General features: G+C 46.1%; 1 protein-coding gene across 1 annotated transcript in view; it reads left to right on the forward strand.

The window, feature by feature from the left end:
• The first annotated feature begins 4,242 nt into the window (after positions 1-4,242).
• srpk3 (SRSF protein kinase 3) overlaps positions 4,243-17,672 on the forward strand; it is a 19,919-nt gene continuing 6,489 nt past the window's right edge. The window contains exons 1-11 of the mRNA XM_084446215.1: positions 4,243-4,254; positions 4,695-4,800; positions 5,639-5,879; positions 5,922-6,204; positions 7,165-7,273; positions 7,555-7,642; positions 7,840-7,927; positions 11,117-11,223; positions 13,752-13,917; positions 14,628-14,653; positions 17,593-17,672. The exon at positions 17,593-17,672 is cut by the window's right edge and continues 137 nt beyond it. Of these exons, the coding sequence (XP_084302341.1) occupies positions 4,248-4,254; positions 4,695-4,800; positions 5,639-5,879; positions 5,922-6,204; positions 7,165-7,273; positions 7,555-7,642; positions 7,840-7,927; positions 11,117-11,223; positions 13,752-13,917; positions 14,628-14,653; positions 17,593-17,672 (1,301 nt within the window). The 5' untranslated portion in view covers positions 4,243-4,247. The remainder of the gene's footprint in view (positions 4,255-4,694; positions 4,801-5,638; positions 5,880-5,921; positions 6,205-7,164; positions 7,274-7,554; positions 7,643-7,839; positions 7,928-11,116; positions 11,224-13,751; positions 13,918-14,627; positions 14,654-17,592) is intronic.

The following is a 17,672-nucleotide window of genomic DNA, read 5'->3' on the forward strand; positions in this document are numbered from 1 at the left end:
GGAAATAATTAAATTGTTCACTGCTCAGCCTAGGAATGGACTAGAGACCCCTGGGTGGCAGATCTCTGATCAGAATTGCTTGTACTATATACCTGTGAATGTTCATGAAGATTGTAGATAAAAATACATTTGGTCTGAAAGAAAAACGCCATACATACCCCTTATGTTTTTTTTCAAGTGGAAATAGTTAATTTTCACTGCGAGACCTAGGAATGGACTAGACACCCCTGGGTGGCAGATCTCTGTTCAGAGTTGCTTGTACTACATACCTGTGAATGTTCATGAATATTGTAGATGAAAAATAAATTTGGTCTGAAAAAAAAACGCCATACATACCCCTTATGTTTTTTTTCAGGTGGAAATGATTAAACTGTTCACTGCACGGCCTAGTATTGGACTACACACCCCTGGTTGGCAGATCTCTGATCAGAGTTGCTTGTACTACATACCTGTGAATGTTCATGAAGATTGTAGATAAAAATAAATTTGGTCTGAAAGAAAAACGCCATACATACCCCTTATGTTTTTTTTCAGGTGGAAATAATTAAATTGTTCACTGCTCGGCCTAGTAATGGACTAGAGACCCCTGGGTGGCAGATCTCTGATCAGAATTGCTTGTACTACATACCTGTGAATGTTCATGAAGATTGTAGATGAAAAATAAATTTGGTCTGAAAAAAAAACGCCATACATACCCCTTATGTTTTTTTCAGGTGGAAATAATTAATTTATTCACTGCGGGGCCTAGGAGTGGACTAGACACCCCTGGGTGGCAGATCTCTGATCAGAATTGCTTGTACTATATACCTGTGAATGTTCATGAAGATTGTAGATAAAAATAAATTTGGTTTGAAAAAAAAACCGCCATACATACCCCTTATGTTTTTTTTCAGGTGGAAATAATTAAATTGTTCACTGCTCGGCCTAGTAATGGACTAGACACCCCTGGGTGGCAGATCTCTGATCAGAATTGCTTTTACTATATACCTGTGAATGTTCATGAAGATTGTAGATAAAAATAAATTTGGTCTGAAAAAAAAAACGCCATACATATTATGTTTTTTTTCAGCTGGAAATAATTAAATTGTTCACTGCGCGGCCTAGTATTGGACTACACACCCCTGGGTGGCAGATCTCTGATCAGAGTTGCTTGTACTATATACCTGTGAATGTTCATGAAGATTGTTGATAAAAATAAATTTGGTCTGAAAAAAAACCGCCATACATACCCCTTATGTTTTTTTTCAGGTGGAAATTAAATTGTTCAGTGCTCGGCCTAGGAATGGACTAGACACCCCTGGGTGGCAGATCTCTGATAAGAATTGCTTTTACTATATACCTGTGGATGTTCATGAAGATTGTAGATAAAAATAAATGTGGTCTGAAAAAAAAACGCCGTACATACCCCTTATGTTTTTTTTCAGGTGGAAATAATATGTATTGTATATAATAATATAATGTACTACATACCTGTGAATGTTCATGAAGATTGTAGATAAAAATAAATTTGGTCAGAAAAAAAAACGCCATACATACAGGTATATGCGTGTCTGACTATTTGACACTAACACCCCTAACCCCCCTTCACTGAAATCCCAGTCTGAGAATAACCCATTCTTCCAGAGAGCTCTCTCCTTCCCATCGCCTGCTTGTCATGTATGGCGTACTGTACATGCTTCAGGCTGCTTTACACCGTCTTCATTGTTAACGGAAAAGGTTTGTACCTGCAATCACTTCTGAAGACATGTCTGTTTTAACATGTTTAGCATCTCATACCTGTCAGTTTCTGGAACCATCTCCCTGTGGAAGGCATTTAATTTGCACTAACTGATGTACAGTAATCCTGCTGAAACTCTTGGACCAAGCAGAGAGGGACAGGCATAAAATCATCCATGCCCTGCAAGGGGTCAGCTGCCAAGAACATTTAGTTATTTAAATAATAAAAACCTATGCTTGGTGTCTCAGTAAATGTATAGTCCAGTTTCCTCAAGAAACCATGGGTACTTTCTACATCCACAGAGAGAAGAGCTTGAGGTGTTTAGTAGCACTAGCTATGTTGGTATTTCACACTTCATATTTATTGCAGAAGGACTGGTAGGTCCAACTGCCAATTTTCTATGTTTATTTGCACCACACTGCCATTAGATGGAGTGATTGATTGATTGATTGATTGATTTTATTAGAAAGAATGTGAAAATATAGTGCTTCCCAGTTGGGCAACATCATTAAAACCATTCTGACGAGGATTTAAAAACACCATCAAGTCTGGTGACTTATTTCCATCGTGGTCTTCTTCAGGCAAGCAAGATCAAATCAAACTTTATTTGTATAGCGCATTTCATACACAGTGGCAACATAATGTGCTTTACAGACGGTAAACAGAGTTACAGAGAAGTTGCCTACATGGTAGGCCATTATGTGTTAGCTATCCCTGTAGTCTCTAATATGATATTTAAGTGAATCATATAACAAAGCACAGTAAGCACTTAGCAGAACAGGCTCATAGAGAATGCTGCAAGGCAGAGGAGGGGAAACAGAAAGCAGAGAGCCAAAGGTAAACCAGGCCAGGTCCAGCCTGGCTTATGTGTGTGACTGGCTTGTTTCTGTTCAGGACTGGTAGGACGGAAGCTAGTCATGCCACTGAAATAGCTGTGAATTGAAATTACATGAAATAATGTCTGATAAATTAAGATAGGTCTTGTCACCTGGACACATAATTTCCAATGCTTCCAATGCTAATCCAGCACAATAAAAGCGGGATAACCAGTTATCTCATGAGCTCACAACAACTAGCAGCAGCTTCCATAACATTAATGGTAGCGGTCAGTGGCTAAAGCAGTTACACTGATGATTCCTGTAATGTTAGCTATTTTGCTGCAATTGGTTCAACTTCTGTTTCTGGACAAAGGTCAGGGATAAACCCAGATAACACAAGGCTAGCAGATCTACAGCGGGTCTCCAATGGACGAGCTGGCGGACCTCCGGCTGAATCCGCTGGCGGACCTCGAACCAAATCGGCACATGTCCATGTCTTAAACAATTCCATAGTTTAGATTTTTCTATGATCAAAGGAAATTAAAAACCAGACAATGGGAGAAACTCATAAGACAGAACACATGTATACCATGTCCTTCCAGTCTAAGAGTGAACTATTACCAAAACCCGAGAGGCTTTGTGGATTCTGTCCCTCCCGTTCCACTGAGTCTACAGAAAAGGCTCAATCTGAGACGGTTCAGGTTTCAGAGAGCGGGGGCAGGGTCATGCACACTGCTCGGGTCCCTGGACTGGAGGTGGTTGGTCTGCCCAAGGGGTGGAGTCTGGAAGAGCTGGTGGTGGGACTTACACCAACAGTACATTCTGAATGGGGGGAGGGGGTGATGGTTTTTGTGCCATAACAGCTGTTCTAGGGTCCCAAGATCTATCAGTCGAAAAGGCACTAAGGAAACGCAAAAGTGATATCACTGGTCTTTTTACGGTAGCGCAGTAGTAAGACTGGCAAATTTTTGCCCCTTGTGGTTCAACTCTGCCATTGAAATGAATGATGGAACAGCATCTTTTGCTGTATGATGGTGAAGTGGATCAGCAGCTAATCACCCATTCAGCAGATGCGCTCACAGGATTGAGCAAGTTTGTCCCACCTAAGGTATTCCAATATTTAAATACTGTGTTAAATTATGAGATTTTTTTATTGTGTTAATAGAGTAGTATTAGAATGAACATTTGCATTTTGTCAGGTACAAAGCATGGCATTACTTTGAAAATGAAATGTCAAATGGATTTCATTATCATTTTAATATTGACAGTGAATGTGCATACCAGGTACATGAAAATGCAAATGCAAATCACACAATTGAATTTGAATATTGACTGAAAGAATGCATGCAAAAGTGGAATGAAATGAAAATGCAATCCCAATTTACATTAACACACACACACACACACACACACACACACACACACACACACACACACACACACACACACACACACACACAAAGAACTCAGACATGAACACTTGGAAATAGCCTGCTATCTGTGTATGTACTCTACATACAGTATACTCAATGAAGTACTTGTGTATAGTAGTTTCCCCACCTCTACTTTGATCTAATACACTAGTTACAGTAAATGGATATAGCATCATCCTTTACCCCCCTGCTCCGCTCACTCACCACCAGTCACTGCGCCTGCGCCAACCCAAGCCCTGACAGCCAGTGTGCGTGGTGACAGCTGTCCTGATGATATCCATGAACGGTGAGAGTTTTAAAACAGGACGAAATCATGTCTGTGCTATTGAATGTTGCGTTTTTGCCGTTGTCCTAATGACGATTGCTTGAACCCTTCGTCGAGATGTCAAATGTTTCCGCTTATGGTTGTATAAAAGCACTGCTAGCTATAGCCAGCTGACCTGCTAGCCTGCCTTGCTGCCAATTGCGACCTAATATCTATCTTGCGATTTAGGTTATTATATGGCGACAGAGTTGTCAGTTTATGCCAGTCATCACTGTGGGTCACTCTGGTGCTTGTCGATCTGTGTATGAATCAATGATTTCAGCTCTGTGTTCGCTAGCGTTACGACTATGGATATTATTATGAAAGCTGTCGGATATCATGAAAGCTGGTTGCAGATGCGCTGCTAGCAACGGTCAGCTAAGCCTCGTCTCACTAGATCTGATCTGGGGTCTGATCCACAGCATTGACCAGCGGTAGCAACACCCCCAGCCACGGCAAGAAACACCGGAAGAAAGGCAAGAAGCACCGTAAAGGAGCCTCCGAAGACATAGCCAATTTGGATATTGGGTAAGTCATCCCTCCTATCCCGGGAGCATTCTTGCTAAGCTAGCTAGCGAGCTAGTACTGTAGCTGTAGCCTGCTAGCATGCTAGGCTAACGGAGCATGTTCTGGATTCTGCGGCTGGGTGGGTGCATGTCTATGAGCATGTGATGCTAAAAATACCCAGGGAGATCTCACCTCTCCACATAAGCACATTGACTCACCCCCCTCCCTCCCTCCCCTCTTGGTCACTCACCCCCCTCCCTCCCTCCCTCTCTTGGTCACTCTCTTGTGAGCCTGTTTTAATTTAGCCCTGGGAAACCTTCACAATGTCCATCACACGCATGGATGGGGGCTGGAGGTTTATATAGCAGGCCATGGGATAGAGGGCATGGTACTAACATTGGCATACTGTTGATTACATAATCCACGAATGATTTAGCACTGGCATTGTACTGTAGCTCTTTATAGGCCTGAACTGAGGCTGAAATACTGACAAGTCCCTCGTGTGTGATACTGACTTTGATTTGGTGCTGTGTCTCACTGACTGAAACACGAGTCCCTCATTCGTCATTGTGTTTGGCAAAGTACACGACAATATTGCTGATGACTTGTGGGAAACACAGTATTCTGCCTCATGACCAGACAGATTTGTCGTCTGTGGATGGATTATCGTTGTTTTTCAGGGAAATTAATCTTGCCAGTGCTTATTAGTTTGAGAAAAGCCACCACTTTCTCCAGACAGTCAAACTGAGCAGAATTTCAGCTGCTAGTGAAGGTCTCTCTGTACTAGCTGTCTTGGCCGTTGTCCTGACAGTTACCTTGCTGAGTGATCGACCAATCTGCTGTCTTGTGTTCGTCTCAGGTCCCAGATCCCGCCCACAGATGAACTGTGCCACATCCTCACCATCCACAGACCCGCCACTCCCCCCAAGACTCCGCCCACCACCCCTCTTAACCTGTCCCAGAGCCCCCCCGACCTACAACCCGCTCCCGCCCCGTTGAACCTCTCCCAGACCCCGCCGGTGCCCCTGCCCCCCACCGCCGCCCACAGCCTGTCCCAGACCCCCCCGGACCCTCAGCCCGCCCTCATCTTCTCTCGCACGGCACGGAATCGTCACCCCCCCTCCCCGGTCTCGTCCTCCCAGACCCCCTGCCCTCCCCCGGCCTCCCGGTCCATCCCCATCCCCCCTTCCTCCTCCCCCGACGTCCTGTCTTCTCCAGACACCCCCGAGGCCCTGTACGCGTCCATCGCCCCGTCACTAGGGTTACCGCCCATCCTCTCCTCCACGCCTCCCACGCTGTTGGCTACGTCTCAGGCCACGCCCCCACAGGCTCTGACCCCGCCCCCGCCAGACTTTACCCCGCCCCCTCCGGAGCTGCTGGGATCTGACGATGAAGAGCAGGAGGATCCATCGGATTACTGCAAAGGTAGATCACTGGATCACTTAAGATTACTGCAAAGGTAGATCACTGGATCACTGTTAAAGGACCATACCGGTCTAAATATTGATCTCCTAAAACTAGTCACCCAACGTATATCACATTACCGTTTTCCGAAATAAAGCTCACGTTAAAAGATATTTGTATTTTCATGTTTTACTTACATTTCAGAAGTTGAACGTGATGGCTTTAAAACCTATTTTTAAATTGTTCCCTCGTTGCGCTGACAAACTCGCCTCGGTTAGTTTCAAATAATTTTCAGTAGTTATTATTTTCGTTTTAACCCTCTTTGCACAGCCTACGCCAACGGTCTGTCTTCTTCCTGTTTACATGGCAGCCGTTGCTAGGAATGCTGGGTAGAGAATCTAGCGGAGGTGGATTAGAGAATATAGCCCAGGAGTTCAACGGATTCAAACAAAAATAATATAAAATGAAAACTATTGAAAATTATTTGAAACTAACTGGGGCGAGTTTGTCAGTGTAACGAGGGAACAATTTAAAAATATGTTTTAATGCCATCCTGTTCAACTTTTGAAATGTAAGTAAAACCCGAAAATGCAAATATCTTTTAACGTGAGCTTTGCTTCGGAAAATTGATTGCGGTAATATGTGTGATATACATTGGGTGACTAGCTTTAGGAGATCAAATCATATTTAGACCAGTATGGTCCTTTAAGATTACTGCAAAGGTAGATCACTAGATCATTGGATCACTGTTAAGACTACTGGTACAGCAGATCCTGGAACAGATTACTGCAAAGGTAGATGGCTAGATCTTATTACTGGCTATGTACAGCAAGGATTACTGTGTCAGTTGGTCAGTATGTCAAATTACTGATCACTGTGTCTGATGTTTGTAAAGTAATACTGTGTGTGTGTGTGTGTGTGTGTGTGTGTGTGTGTGTGTGTGTGTGTGTGTGTGCGTGTGTGTGCGTGTGTGTGTTCCAGGTGGCTACTACCCAGTGAAGATAGGAGACCTGTTCAACGGTCGCTACCATGTAGTGAGGAAACTGGGCTGGGGCCATTTCTCTACAGTCTGGCTCTGCTGGGACCTGCAGTGAGTAATACACACACACACACACACACACCACACAAATACATACGCAGGCAGATAGTTCGAGACCTAATGCTGTGTGTGAGAGGATACTAGTTGATTGATTTTAGGTTGCCAGACGGTTGTGTGTGTGTGTGTGTGTGTGTGTGTGTGTGTGTGAGAGAGAGGATACTAGTTGATTGATATTAGGTTGCCAGACGGTTGTGTGTGTGTGAGAGAGAGAGAGGATACTAGTTGATTGATATTAGGTTGCCAGACGGTTGTGTGTGTGTGTGGTCCTCTAGGAGGAAGCGTTTTGTGGCTCTGAAGGTGGTGAAGAGCGCCCAGCACTACACAGAGACGGCTCTGGATGAGATCAAACTACTGAGATGTGTGAGTGCTTCCCCCTTCCCTCCCTCCTTTCTTCTGCTTGTCCTCCCTAACCCCCCCCCACACTCCCCTCTACTCTCTCCCTCTCTCCTTCTCTCCTCCATCTTCTCCTCACTGTTTCAACACAGACTACAGAGGCTCTCCTCATGAGTCTATCAGTGACATCTCTATGGTGTGTGTGTGTGTGTGTGCGTCTTCAGGTGCGGGACAGCGACCCCACGGACGCCAAGAGAGAGACCATGGTCCAGCTGATAGACGACTTCAAGATCTCCGGAATCAACGGAGTCCGTATCCTTCTAGAAACTTCCATCCGTCCATTCTCCCGTCTCTCTCTCACTCACTCACTCACTCACTCACTCACTCACTCACTCACTCACTCACTCACTCACTCACTCACTCACTCACTCACTCACTCACTCACTCACTCACTCACTCACTCACTCACTAATGGCTCGTAGAGACTACACAATATCTTTGTCTTTCATGATGGTCACCATGTCAGATTAGGCGATCACAGTTGTATCAATTATTGCCGTGTAGTGGCCGGGACACTGGGGACAACACTACACGAATGACCGTGACAAATCATCGTATGCTGTCTTTCACGACCATGCGTGTCATTGCGCGAGTTCAGAGAGTTCGGTGAAGAAATTGTCAGTCGTGGAAGATGTATTGTATGCACTCAAGCTGTATTTATACTGTAAATTATGGTGACGGGGTGTTGTGCCAAATAATTCTGACTCCCCGGCAGAATCTGACTCCCCTTCACTATCTTTGAGTTTTGAGTTATCTTCTGACTGCCAAAACCATATGTCTGACTTCACTCAGGCAGTCCAGTAATGGAGCCATCTGAGGTCAAGTCTTGGATGAGCTCTAATGCCGGGCTCAGACTATAGGATTTTTGGGCTGATTTATCCCCCATTCACCCCTCCCGACAATCGGAGGAGAAATCTGGTCTGGAACGTTGGTCGGGGCCGATGATCGTCCCAGATTATCTTGTAATGTGAGGGGTTTACAGATCCAATCTTATACCTCCAGATCGGCTCACAGACCCATCGGGGCGGCCCCGATAATATCAAACATGTTTGATATTTAAGATTATTACGTCCCGACTTTACAAGTGAGACGGCGAGACCAGTGGTTCGTTGCTCCCTCGGGCACGATAAGATCCTGTAGTGTGTGATGAGACGTTTTATTCAAATCTTGCTGTGTGTGCTTGTTTGAGATGCGAAAGAAGAATATCTGATTCTCCTTATGTGCGTGATGTAACCCGATTTCGAAATTGGTTAGGATTTTAAATATCCTGTAGTGTGAGCCCGGCATAACTTTCTAAATCTTAATGAGTCCAAGACTGAGATCGTCCTTTTTGGATGACGCGCTCCCTCAGCCTGCTCTGTCGATTCCCTGGACCCCTCGAGCTCCAACATTCACTCCTCTGTGAAGAATCTCGGGGTGGTTTTTGACAGTGATTTTAAATTTGATAAACGGATCAGTGCTATAGTAAAGACGGGCTTTTTTCAACTGCGTCTCCTAGCTAAGACCAGGCCCTACTTCTCTGATACTGACCTAGAGAGGGTGATCCATGCCTTCATCACTACTGTAACGCCCTGTATGTTGGCATGGACCAGTCTTCCCTCAGCCGACTACAGCTTGTCCAGAATGCTGCTGCTCGCCTCCTCACAGGCAAGAAAAAGCATGACCACATCACGGCAGTCCTGGCCTCACTCCACTGGCTCCCTGTCCGCTATCGCATCGATTTTAAACTCTTGCTAATGGTTTCTAAAGCCCTAAACGGCCTGGCTCCTCTGTACCTCCCCGAGCTCCTGCATGACCACACCCCAGCCAGAGTCTTCAGGTCTGCTGACCAACTGCTGTTGGAGGCGCCTAAAACCAGACTCGAGTCTCGAGGCGACAGGGCTTTTGTGACGGCTGCCCCCTGGATATGGAACAACCTGCCCCTCCATATTAGAACCGCTCAGACCCTTGAGTTTTTAAAATCCTCTCTACAAACCTCCTTTTCTCCCTGGCGTTTTAACCAGTCTGTGCTCATAAAATCCTCCCTAAAAACCTCCTTTTCTCCCTGGCGTTTTAACCAGTCTGTGCTCAAGCCTTGTTTATGTTCAATGTCTGGATTGTTTGCTGTAATTTCCTTGTTTTGTTGATTGTTACCCAGGACCCACCTTTGTACAGCACTTTGGTCGACTGCTGTCGTTTTAAACGAGCTTAAGAAATAAATGTTGATTTGATTTGATATGTAGGCTACCACAACGAGGCTAGACCTGCCTCGTTAAAACTACAGTTGATACAGTTAAAGTAGCCTATTAAGTTTTTGTGTGCGATTCATCCCTTTTTATCTACCGATTCAGTGCAGGCTTACCACAATAAATGTGAGGAGGGATAAATAATATGACTTTATATGAATGTAATCCTATTACTTGTAAACTATTTTGTAGGTTCCTATTCCAAGTGCTCTCGTAGTTGATTATCGTGGATGTTATAGCAGTAGCTAGCCATAGGTTCGCATTGCAATGTGGTCATCTTAAAACCTAAAATAACCTCGCTTTTTGTGACAAACTCCTCTTGTGATGTCTGTGTCTTTGCTGAGTGGTAGAAACTATAAACACTTGTTTTGTCAGAAGAGCGCAGATTGAACTAAACGCGAAGGGGAGTGGGATTCTGACAGGAAGTCGGAATTCAGCGCAAGATGTGTTGCTCAGAGTCAAAGAAGAAAAATAAAATAAAGAAAAAACGATTGTGGACCCGTTCCTGGGTGTCACCAAGAGGACAGTATGGGCTGTCTGTCCTTCAAGGAGAACTTGAGGTAACGGATGTGTTATCATGTAAAGAACACTGTCATCCTATTGGTCAACGTCAAGGTACATCGTAGGCATGGTGGCAGGAGATGTCAGACTAGGCAGGAAAATACAAAAAATTCTGACATGCAAAAATCGGGTTGTCGTAGGGCGTCCCAGACGCTAAATCGCTGATCTTCGATTATGTCACCTTCATAATCGGACCGGATGCTGGACACTTAAAAAAAAAAAAAAAAAAAAAAAATCAGCCCAAAATCATCATGAATTTGTGTAGTATGGGGCATCTCTCTCACCTTCTTCACCCATCACACATTTCCATCCCTTCTTCCTCTCACCTCCTTCACCTGTCTCACCTCCATCTGTCTCACCTCCTTCACCTGTCTCACCTCCTTCACCTGTCTCACCTCCTTCACCTGTCTCACGTTGAATATCTGCGTTTTTCTTGTCGTTCTCTCCACCGTCGTCCTCGTACTGTGCATCCTCTCTCCCCCTCTCTTCTCTCCCCCTCTCTTCTCTCCCCCCTCCCGAACCCTGCTACTCAAACCTTTAATAAACTGGTCATAATCCCGTAGGCCTGCACTCTACGTCTAACCCCAGCTAATCCCAGTCATCGAGACGTGTACTATGCTGGTTGGTTGACCTCCCTAACCCCGGTGTGTGTCAGACGTGTGTATGGTTCTGGAGGTGTTGGGCCACCAGCTGTTGAAGTGGATCATCAAGTCCAACTACATGGGTCTGCCCCTGGTGTGTGTGAAGAGCATCCTCCGGCAGGTCAGTCACGCGCGCACACACACACACACACACACACACACACACACACACACACACACACACACACAAACACACTTTCGGTCTGTCCTCTGTGTCTGCAGGTACATCTAGCTCACTCAATATGGAGCAAGTTCTATTCTATTCTAGTTCAGACTAGGACAGAGAGACAGCGCTTTCATTCCACTGTATTGGTCAGTACTTTGCCGAGTGTCCAGGAAACTGGTGCCTGTTGGCAGTTTCCATCGGTGAGACGCCATCCTCGCCAGGGCCGTTGCTAGGAATTCTGGGAATATTGGTGTGGGCCCTTTTTCGACCCCTTTTTTATTTTTTATTTATTATGTATTGTTTTTCTGTTTCTCTATGTTCTTTTTCAAATTAACCTCTCCATAGACACTGGGTATACTTATATAAATAAATTATGCATTGTGTATTATCTGTGCTTGGACTGTCTCTGTCTGGAGCAGTTTCATGACTGGAACTACTATGAGCCTCTCACTCCCTTCACTCTCTGTTTCTAACTGGCTAGGACCTGGCTCTGTAGACAGTAAGAACAGAACAGTGTCTTCTTAAGACTTGGGAATAAATCTATGTAGCACTGTAGTTTACAGGAAGCTGGCTAGGCGGCTGTTGATTGGCTAATAAACGCCTCTTATTTCAAGACCAAATACCCTCTCTAAAATAACAAAAATGAACTGAACAAATCAGAATTTAAACTGAAATCAGCTCTATATGAATTTCTATGAATTAACAACACTTTATTTATTTATTTATTTATTAACCATGAATTTCTTACTTTATGTAATGTAACTGTTTCATATGTAGGCTATCTACCTGGATTACATCTACATGTTGCTATTCAGTACAGTAGTTCAGTAATAAGTTTAACTAGCCAACCAGTGTCTACCTCACTCACTCACCATCTAAAGCATCTTCTGGGGGCTGGGGGTGGGTGTCTAGGTCAGACGAGGCCACAGCTGATTCTGTGAGTAGCAGGACATAAAGGTTTTACAAAGAAATCAACTCTATGAATTTCTATTAGGCTAATTAACTTAACACTGTTTATTTATTTATTTATTAACCATGAATTTCTTTATGTAATGTAACTGTTTCATATGTAGGGTATCTTAACCTGGGTTAACTTACATCTACATTTTGCTATTCATAGCAGTACAGTAGTTTAGTAATAAGTTTAATAGCCAACCAGTGTCTACCAGTCACTCACTCACCATCTAAAGCATCTTCTGGGGGCTGGGGGTGGGTGTCTAGATCAGAGGGGAGCACAGCTGATTCTGTGAGTAGCAGCACATAAAGGTTTTAAAAAGACATGTCAACAGGACCGGCTGGCTAGCATAGCACATTATAATTTAAACATTCATGAGAATGGAAACATGTGTCCTGGCTGCTGCTACTGGATTTTTATGTATTTATTTGGACAGAAAGTATTTGGGTATTTGGACGTGTGCCAGCTGGCTGGCTAGCGAAAGCTAGCTTACTACTGTAGCTGTCTAGTTAATGGTAACTACCAGAACAGTAGTTAGCTGGTTGCTAGCACTGTAGCTAGCTGTCTAGTTAATGGTAGCGAACGTTATCTAGCAGCTAGCTAACCAGATCGAGTTGTTACCAGAACATAAGCTTACTAGCCTCGTTAGCCACCTAGCTTAGCACGTTCTAACACACTAGGCTAACGGCTCTCGTTGTCATGGTTACTGTGAGACCGCGGGCAACTGACCGACTGATATATAGGAGCAACATGGCTACTCTCAGCTTTCTTGTGGAAAAAAATGCTTATGGGCTCCCAGTCTGCTGCCTTTTCTCCTGGCCTCTCTCTCCACTCTTTTCTGGTGTGGATTTATGTTTGGGCATGATGTTTATGATTTAACGTTAGGCTATTAGTGCTAGTATTTGACAGCCAGCCGGTATAGTGACGTTAATGTCAAAAGAGGTGAGACTTGCCAGCATGAACCATGGACCAAACCATTTAAGAAGGGGGGTATTGCTCAGGAATTTAAAACTTTTTTTCATCTGTATTGCATTATTTGTGGCTTAATTTGAATTCTGATGCAGAATTAGTGTGACTGATCTACATACAGAATAATTTCGTCATAGAAAGAGGGACCTCTTGTTTTTTTGTGGGCCCTGCTTGCTTGTGGGCCCTTATAATCATCATCACCTTTCACCCTAAACAACGGTGCTGATCCTCACCTCTGGACAGTTCATTAAAAAACGGAAGAGGGTCACCCCGGTAGCTCAGTGGGCTGGGTCGCTTACCATGTAAAGGCTAGTCCTTTCTGCAGCGGTGTGGGTTCGAATCTGGCCCATCTGGCCCATGCCCTTTGCTGCATGTCTTCCCCCCTCTCTCTCTCTCTCTCTCTCTCTCTCCCACCCACCTTTCCTGTCTATCACCTACACTGTCCTTTCCCTAATAAAGCAGAAAGGCCTTAAAAATATCTTTAAAAAAAAAAACGGAAGAGGCGCGGTCGGCGGCGGCCATTTTTCTAAACCGTTGTCGTCGTCGTCCCCCCACCCAGGTTCTGCAGGGGCTGGACTACCTCCACACCAAGTGCAAGATCATCCACACGGACATCAAGCCCGAAAACATCCTTCTAGACGTCGACGAGGTGTACGTGAGGCGCCTGGCCGCCGAGGCCACCTTCTGGCAACAGTCCGGGGCCCCGCCCCCCTCCGGGTCCTCCGGTGAGACGGAGCGCTGCGATTGGATAGATGTGATGATTCCGTCTGTGCCCATTGGTTTGTTAGGAGCTCTCTCTAGCCAGGCTATAATGATTAAGATATAACGTCATGGGGAGCTTCTCTTGCATGTTATGATATCTCGTCGGTCTCTCTCTCTGTCTCTCTCTTGCTTGCTGTCTGTATCAGATCGGGTCGTCGTCTTTCCCTCTGTCTCTGTTTGGTTTCTAATGCTGTGCTGTTTCTCTTGTCTCTCTGTCCGTCTGTCTGTGCTCCTCCTGCTGCGCTGTCCCTCCTTTCCTCTCCTTCCACTCCTCCCTCCTCCTCATTCAACCCCCCTTCCCTCTCCTTCCACTCCTCCCTCCTCCTCATTCACCCTCTCCTTCCACTCCTCCCTCCTCCTCATTCACCCCCCTACCCTTCCGCTCTTTCCCTCCATCCCCCTCCCGCCCTCTGACCCCCCCCCCCCACACACACACACACACTGCCCCCCCCCCACACACACACACTGTCCTCCCCCACACACACACACTGTCCTCTCCCCCCCCCCCCACACACACACACACTGTCCTCCCCCCCCCCCCCCCACACACACACACACATACTGTCTTCCCTCCCCCCCCCCCACACACACACACACACTGTCCCCCCCCCCCCCACACACACACACACACTATCCTCCCTACCCTCCCCCCCCCCCCCCATTCGGTTGACAGTTAGCACGGCTCCACGGGAATCCCAGGTACGTTCAGACAGATGTCCTTTCTGCTGCTTCCTTCTCTAGAGGAGATAAACTCACACAGCACGCTGGGATACACACACACACACACCGACCGAATACCCCCACGGTGGCCACACACATAGGAACACATATATGTGGAAACACACTCATTTATGACCTGGTATAGGGGATAGACTAATAACACACTGGAAACACACACACACACACACACACACACACACACCAGTGTTTCCCACAGGATTGGAGTGTAGCTGTGGCAGGGGGAGAGGGGGAGGTCTGGAGGGGGGGTTGACAAGGCAAGAAGTGTCTGATCTATCTAGCTTACATCACAGTGCTAGGCTAACATTCGCTAGGCTAACATTCGCTAGCTACAGTATAGTATAGAATGAGACAACAGCAGCTAGTGTAGTAGACAGATCGTAGACGTGTTGAGAGTGGTGAGATTTAATTGATTTGAGTCAGTTTAGCTACTGTATAATCATCGCAACACTAGGCTAGCTACAGTAGCTAGCCAGACCAGAGATAGGAGTTAGAGATGCATAGCGTTAGCCGTAGTGAGGAAGGGCTCACTATGACACCATGGCGTAAGACCCGTAAACTGGCGGGTGCCATACCATTGTTCCGACATCTCATTAATCCGACGTCTCACTAGTCCGACGTCTCACTAGTCCGAAACATCCCATTGTCGGTCGGACTCTTGAGCCGTCGGAACAATGGCACGTCTGACGATCGGTGAACAAGTTTCGGACTAGTGAGACGTCGGAACAGTGGGCAGTCCCCAACTGGCGGGCCGCACAGCTGAGCGTACGTATGGGAAACACTGCACACACACTTCCAGGAAGCACTGTGATGAAGTATATCTAAGAACTGTCACTAGGGTGAAGTACGGTGTCTAGCATTGACCTGAACATGTGCATGCACACGTGTGTGTATCTGGAGTGCTGTGTACATGTGTGTGTGTGTGTGTGTGTGTAATATAATATTTTCATGCAGAGGTATAGGGGATACATATACAGTAACCGGACTGTCCGTTAATAGCAATCTAGAGGCCTGATGTTATTGGATCTGTGTGTGCGCTGGTCCAGCTGGCTGTATCTCAGTCAGGCTTCATGGCAGAGATGGGATCACGTTTGCTGGGTCAGTATTTCTGGCTCGCTCCGTCCGAGCGTGCCCGGTTCATGAAGGCGCACATGTGAGGTCAGGAGGTCAGCTGTGAGGAACACGGTCAGATGGGAGGAGTCTACTCTACCTTGCTGACACACACGCACACACACACACGCACACACACACTACGTGCATTATAAAGAATTGGACCAGTGCATCGGTAGCATCTACAGGCGTACAGATATGTGCAGTATGGATCCATCTGTCATTTTATTCTAGCCGCGTGAGAACATCCTGACCTCGCGAGCTCTCTTTCAGTTTCTCTCCGCTGGACTTCCCCCTATCTCGAACGATTTCTCTCCGATTACGTTTTGACCGGGCCAATCAGGGGCTGTTCTGACTGCTGTTCTGCCCCCCCCCTCTCCGGTAGAGCTTAGTCCCTGATTGGTTCCCGTGGCAAAACAGAAACAGTCTCCTGAAGCAATGAGCAGTAACGTTAACATCAGTAGAATAAACACAGCCAGCGCAGTTATCGCAAAAATAGACTAAATATCAACAATTAAACAAGAACAAGAGTATGCACTAGAGAAGTTTCTCAGAGGAAAAGATGTTTTCGCCGTTCTTCCGACTGGATTTGGCAAAAGTTTTGCTACTCCGATTGGCTGAAGGAGTTGTCTGTCAAGGCAAGTAGTCCCGCCCACCGCGCTCGTCGGGAATGGGGGAGCGAGGCCAGACTGATCCGCGGAGGGAAGCTGAATGTGTGCTCGCCAGAGAATGTCCCAGTCATCCCCTCGGGAGAAGGAGGCGCAGCCGAAAATAGCCGGGCGGTCGTCTGGCAAAGAGGAGAGGAGGGAGGGAGGGAGGGAGGGAGGGAGGGAGGGAGGGGGGGCGGCAGATGGATCGGCCCATGGGAAAGGGGACGGGGGTTCCCCCACAGGCACGGGAACGTAGGAACCGCCCCTCTCCTCTTTCTGGACATTTTACATTCCGCGGTTTAGAGACTGTCCAATTGGAACGGAGACATTTATAGTATTTGATTAAAAGTTAAGGTTTGCAGACTGTCACACCAGAACAGTAAAGCTTCAACAATCTGTCAATATTCACTCAGTTAACGTTTACAGCCGCTCACATTCAAAAGAGATTTTAAGAGATTTGAGAGACTCAAAAGAGATTTTAATCTCAATGATGCATATCTGGTTAAATAAAGGATTTGATTTGATTATTGGTGAGTGAAGTGATGGGGATGTTCCTCCATGGAAATAACAAGGTTATATTTTGTGAGATTGCATCAGGCAGTGGTGAAATGTAGCAGTTGCTCCAGTGAGAGTTCTTATTGAAAGCCGATGCTTGTTGTGTTGAGGGAGTTGTCCTAGCGTGTGTTGAGGGAGTTGTCCTAGCGTGTGTTGAGGGAGTTGTCCTAGCGTGTGCTGTCAGTATCACGGTCATGCGCCCTGTTGACGTGTGAATGCATGGAGTTGTTTTGAGGACTTGATACCCTTCTACCCTGACCTCTTGTCCCTTTCTCCCATCATCTGTGTGTGTGTGTGTGTGTGTGTGTGTGTGTGTTTTTTTGTGTATCTGTGTCGTTGTGTGTCACGTATGCTTGTCTGTGTGTGTGTGTGTGTGTGTGTGTGTGTGCGCGTGTGTGTTTTTGTGTCTGTGTCCTTGTGTGTCACATGTATGCTTGTCTGTGTGTGTGTGTGCCTCTCTGTGTGTGTCTTTGCCTCTGTGTGTGCCTTTGTGTGTATTTGCCTGTGTGTGTGCACGTGCCTGTGTGTGCGTGTGTGTGTGTGGTGCGTGCGTGCGTGCGCGCGTGTTTGTGTGTGTGTGTGAAGGCGGGGAAGGTGTCCAAGAATAAGAAGAAGAAGATAAAGAGGAAGGCCAAGCGACAGCAGCGCCTCCTGGAGGAGAGGCT

Source organism: Borostomias antarcticus (genome assembly GCF_949987555.1).
Source record: "Borostomias antarcticus genome assembly, chromosome: 11".
In the NCBI taxonomy this organism is placed as follows: Eukaryota; Metazoa; Chordata; class Actinopteri; order Stomiiformes; family Stomiidae; genus Borostomias; species Borostomias antarcticus.